Source organism: Octodon degus, unplaced genomic scaffold (assembly GCF_000260255.1).
Source record: "Octodon degus isolate 3935 unplaced genomic scaffold, OctDeg1.0 scaffold00111, whole genome shotgun sequence".
Classification (NCBI taxonomy): domain Eukaryota; kingdom Metazoa; phylum Chordata; class Mammalia; order Rodentia; family Octodontidae; genus Octodon; species Octodon degus.
The window spans coordinates 3722272-3727895 of NW_004524687.1; the positions used below are offsets into that span (position 1 = coordinate 3722272).

Consider the following 5624-nt stretch of genomic DNA (forward strand, 5'->3'; position numbering starts at 1 on the left):
GCTGTGCTCCACTTCTTTCTGCTGCAGGTGTTAGAGTTGAACCCTTTGTGTCTCTCTGGGAAGGTGTTCTGCTCCTGAATCAGCTGGGTGGGTCTTGCCTCTAGCCTCTTTGCAGGGAGTTCTGCTGAAGGGTTTCGTGCTGGGCCTGCATGCAGCCTGGGTCAAATGGGGATCCCCGGGCCCTGGGTCATCTCATTCACTGGCCGGGCCTGCGCTCTGTTCAGGATTCCGCGGCCCTGGGTCGTCTCACTCACTCAGGGGGCCTGCGCTCTGGGTCTGTTCAGGATCCCGCAGCCCTGGGTTGTCTCACTTACTCGCGGGGCCTGCGCTCTGGGTCTATTCAGGATCCGGAGGGCCCGGTGGTCTCACTCACTCCCCGGGCCTGCGCTCTGAGTCTGTTCAGGATCCCGCGGCCTCGGTTGTCTCACTCACTCGCTGGGCCTGCACTCTGGGTCTAGCATTCACTTATGAACATACTGAAGTGTTGTCACTTTCTGTCAATAAGTGCACTTTTATCAAGTTTTGCAGGTGTTAAGCAATGGTGTGTTGAGCATTGTTGGCTATTTCTGGTACATGCATTTCTCTATACCTACTACCTAGGGGTGGAATAATGGGGGACTTGGTGTAAATTTTGTTTCAGTACTGAGGACTGAACTCAGGGTCTTCTTGCTGGGCCACATCCCCTGCCACCCACCCACTTTCAGAGACAAGGTCTAATTACATTGTCTGGGCTGGGCTGGGCTTGAACTTGTGTTCCAGTGATCTTCTGGCCATAAGCCTCCCAGAGTGCTGGAGTTACCAGCATGAATCCACTATCCTTGACTTAAATCAATTTTTTTCTTTTTTGCGGTACTGGGGATTGAACTCGGGACCCTTCGCTTGCCAGGCAGGCACTTACTCTACTGATCTATCTCCCCAGCTTTGAAAACCATTTTTTTTTTTAAACCATTTTTTTTTGAAAACCATTTTTAATGCTAGTAAATTTTGCTAGCATATTTTTCAAAATGATGTATACTCTCAGTAGTCATGAAAGCACTTGTTTTGCTTATTCTTTGTCTAGTACTTACTACAGTTACACTCAGAACTTTTGTTAGGCACATAGAGGAGTAAGAGTCTCTCACTGGAATTTTAATTTGTGTTTTCCTTATTATTAGCCAAACAGAGTCTTCTGTGCTTAGTAGCTATCTAGATGTCATCTTTCAGGAAGGAGCATGTCCACATTTTTACCCATTGTCCTATGGGTTTGTCTTTTTAGCGATTCACAAGAAGCTTCCCCTTTCTATTCTTACAGCCACATGTATCACAGATGTGGTATGTAACTTGTCTTTTTAGAGTGAGGTTCTCTGTCAGTTGTCCAGGCTGGCCTCAAAGAGACGCTTCTACCTCAGCCTTGTTAGTGCTGGGATTAAACAGCCCTGTGCCACTACACCTGGCATCTTTTTACTTCCCATAGTGCTTTTTTTTTTTTTTTTGGTGGAACCGGGGATTGAACTCAGACCCTTGTGCTTGCTAGGGAAGCGCTTATTCCACTGAGCCATCTCCCCGGCCTCCCATAGTGCTTTTTGATACTTACATTTTAACATAACTGAATTTCAGGTTTCTCCTTCATGATACTGTATTTTGATTTTTTGAGGTACTGGTGATTGAGCCCTGGGCCTTTGAACTGGACTATATCCACAATCCTTTTTATTTTTTTGGACAGGGTCCCCAGAATTCCCCAGGCTTGGTTTGAATTTGTTGTTCTCTTTGCTCAACTTGTTAGAATGCGGGAATTACAGGGTACACAACTGCACCTGGTACCTGGTAGGCTTAAGTCTTCCTGCATAACCTGCCCCTACGGGATCTGCGTCAGCACTGTTCATTAGCCTGTTCTTTACTACTCTCAAGTGTCAGCTGAAGTGCTTCATGGTCCTACAGACAGTATGCCTGCCCCAGGAATCACTGCATGCTTCTGCTCACTTATTCTGAGCTGTAGACACTTTTGAGGGTTCACGTTTATGTTCATGATAAACCTGACAAGTAAATTTGATGTGTAATGAAGTGGCAAGGCTTAATCTTATTCCTGCCTATTACTAGTTGACTCCATTGGCAAGTTATTCATACAGCCTCAGTTTTCTCTTGTATAAAATGGGAATATTAGTCCTGTCTCTGGAGATGGAGTACTTTACACACATGCCCTGAGATCTAAAAGATGTTCTTTCTGTGTCCTCTCTAAACAAAGCACCCGTTAGCCCAGAACCTTGGCCACTGTGTACTCACTGGCTCAAGCCAGACCTCGGTGTTTCTCCTAGCACCTTTTCTCTTCTGTCCTTACTCATCATTCCTACCACTGCCCACACCAGTTTCATCTTGTTGAAGTGTAGGAACTGGCTGACACCTGGAAGGTTGGGGCCCACAACAGGGATTCCACATGGTGCAGCAGAGGTGGCGCTGTTTCCTTTGGTACCACACAGCCCCCCCTGCAGGTCTGATGGTCTCCGGGTGGACTCTGCCTCTGTTCTCTGGGCCTTTCTCCTTAGCATTTTTTTTTTTTTTTTTTTTGACGGAACCAGGGATTGAACTCAGGCCCTTGTGCTTGCCAGGGAAGCACTTATTACACTGAGCCATCTCCCCGGCTCCTCTCCTTAGCATTTAACATCCTTTTTACTCTTTGATATGCAAGTCAGATTCTGGGAATTGACCAAAACCCTTCAAAGTTGGGAATGTTTACAGTATGACTAATTAGCATACAGGAAGAAAATATGAGCATGGTACTGTTCCTTAAAAGTTCATCTATTACTGGTGCCATGTGTGTACTTATTTTTATAATGTATGGGTTAAGGACATTATTGGTGTGGCACAGCCTCTAGAGCACTTAGATTAAGCTAAATACTCTTACGTATTCTTGGATGTCTCCTTTATCTGTATCCCATGCCAGTCTCTAATGTTTCTTGTGACTGTCTCCAGAATACCTTTCGGTCTTTTAGGTTATTTGGACCCAAGTTTTTCTCTGGATTATAAGCTGAAAATACTAAACTTAAATACTTGTGTAAATATTTAAATTTATATAATGGAGAATTCACACAGACTATTAAAGAAAAAAGATTTGCTTAATTAAAAGAGGAAGGGCAGAAAGTTCACAAAGGAAATGTTTATACTATTAACTTTAAAAAGTTTAACATTTTAAATTAAATTGTATAATATTGAACCTAACTTTTACAATTATATTCTGACAGGAAACCCATCTCGAAGATCCAAGTCTGTACCTCCTCAAGATTTAGGCAACTCAGATAAACAAGTAAATATTTTTATATTTCTTCATATTCAAATATAGGGACTCAGGCTTGAAACTGATTTTTTTTTTTTTTTAATAAACATCGTATAAAGGATTATAAATACCTAGTTTTTGTTTTTTGGGGTTTTTTTTTGCAGAACTGGGGATTGAACTCAGGGCCTTGTGCTTGCCAGGCAAGTGCTTATTCTACTGAGCCATCTCCCTGGCCCCAATACGTAGTTTTTGTATGATAACAAAATCTGGTCCTAGAGCTCTGTAACCTTAGGGTCTGTCCTTAGGAAATAAGTATAGGTTTTAACTGCTCTGATGTCTTATCTTACAGGCTGTCTTGCCTAGCAAGCCACTTGAAGAGGTCAACTTTGTAGATCTTGAATATAAAGAGAAGGAAGAAAAAGACGACGTTCAAGAAGAAATCAGTCATCTTGATGGAAAGGTGTTGTTTTTTTTTTTTTTTGCGGAACTTGGGATTGAACTCAGGCCCTTGCGCTCGCCAGAGAAGCACTTATTCCACTGAGCCATCTCCCCAGCCCTGGAAAGGTGTTTAAGATGTAAAAAAGGAATGTGAGTTAGAGTGAAAATGCTTAAAGTATGGTCATCTGCTGCTTAGCAGGGAGGCATACATGTAACAGCCATGCTGTTGGGTGACTGTGTCATTGGGAACATTGTAGAATGATAGTATAGCCCAGTACACATGTGAAGTGTGTTTTACCTGTGTATCCTGTCTGCCTGCCTGCCTACCTACCATGCCCGGTAGTTTATCATGATAAATGAAACATCATAAACATTAGATCAAGATTAGAAGATTGTGATGTACTCACTATAAAAAATGCAGTGAGTACAAGATGTGCAAGGCTGGTGCTGGTGAAGCATGGATTCCTGTTCACAGTATTTTAAGTAGGAGTGTTTTTTTTTTTTTTTTTGCGGTACCAGGTATTAAACTCAGGCCCTTGCCCTTGCCAGGCAAGTGCTTATTTATTTTTTCAAAACATAGTGTAGAAAATACATGACAGTTAACAGTTACTCTCAGATATTATGCACTTTACATAGTTGTGTGTTCTGTACTTTCACATGACTTCCAGTGAAGATTATTTACATCACTGCAAGCCCAAGCGTCTCAGAAAGCACCTTGATAATATTAGCGGGGCCTTAGCTTTAGAACTATGGGGCTTGAACCTCTGCACTCCTAACAGTCATTTACTTACCATTTATAGTTTACCAGTATAACCGGCAGAATATAGTGCTACCCTTAAAACTGGTTCTTGTGGCAAACAGAGCTTAAAGCCTGTACAGCTGCTTCTGACCCTCTTCAGTAAGCTTTCTTGTCTCAGTCGCCCATCTGCAGCCCACTTAGGAAAGTATCTGGCAAAACAGCCTAGCTGGGTGTCCCATCTGAAAGGGAAAGAAAGGAAAGGACAAAAGCAGAGTTTGCTAGGAGGAGGTGATGAGGGCTTTTTTCCTTAGATTTATGGAGAATCTGCTTTTCAGGTATCTTTACTCATTTTAATAGGAATTATAGGCCTGTGAAATGAGAGGATGGAGAGTAATGGTTAAAGGAAGCAATCAGGCTTTCCCTGAGTGTCCTATGTGGCATCAAATCATTGAACTTTTCTGATTCAGATGAATTCCAGCCAATAGAGAAAAGGAATTAAGCAAATTTTAAAAATCACCAATTTGCAACCCCTACTGAAATAAAGGATCTTCTCTTCTTTTGAGATGTTTTTATGAAAAAATTTCAAAGGAAACACTTAGAATTTGGCCTACGGTGGTTATATGATTTCAGGAAGAACTCTTACCCACTGATAATCTTGTGTCTTTTAGGTGGAAAAGGTTTATAAGAATGGGAACCGGGTTATATTGTTTCCTAATGGAACTCAGAAAGAAGTGAGCACGGACGGGAAGAGCATCACTGTCACTTTCTTTAATGGTGATGTGAAGCAGGTCACACCAGATGACAGAGTGGTATGTTCCCTGGTGTGTTTCTTCTCAGTAGCCCGTTTTGGGAGAACAGTGTCCTGACTTGTGTCTTTACAGATCTACTACTACGCTGCTGCCCAGACCACTCACACCACGTACCCCGAAGGACTTGAAGTTCTGCATTTCCCAAGTGGACAGATAGGTACACTCTTGCTCTGCCTCCCTCGGTCAGTTCTTCCCTTCCTTTGAAAGTATTTACAGTGACCTTTTTTAAATAGAAAAACATTTCCCAGATGGAAGAAAAGAAATCACATTTCCTGACCAGACCATTAAAAACTTATTTGCTGATGGCCAAGAAGAAAGCATCTTCCCAGATGGCACAGTTGTCAGAGTACAACGGTATGGTCCTGCTAAATCTGCTTTTTTTTTTTTTTTT

The 5624-nt window shown here is 42.4% G+C and overlaps 1 protein-coding gene across 1 annotated transcript in view; it reads left to right on the forward strand.

The window, feature by feature from the left end:
* The window catches only part of Cenpj (centromere protein J), a 65879-nt gene that overhangs the window by 51841 nt on the left and 8414 nt on the right, over positions 1-5624 (forward strand). Inside the window, exons 8-12 of the mRNA XM_023699169.1 lie at positions 3206-3277; positions 3597-3707; positions 5093-5233; positions 5306-5390; positions 5467-5587. Of these exons, the coding sequence (XP_023554937.1) occupies positions 3206-3277; positions 3597-3707; positions 5093-5233; positions 5306-5390; positions 5467-5587 (530 nt within the window). The remainder of the gene's footprint in view (positions 1-3205; positions 3278-3596; positions 3708-5092; positions 5234-5305; positions 5391-5466; positions 5588-5624) is intronic.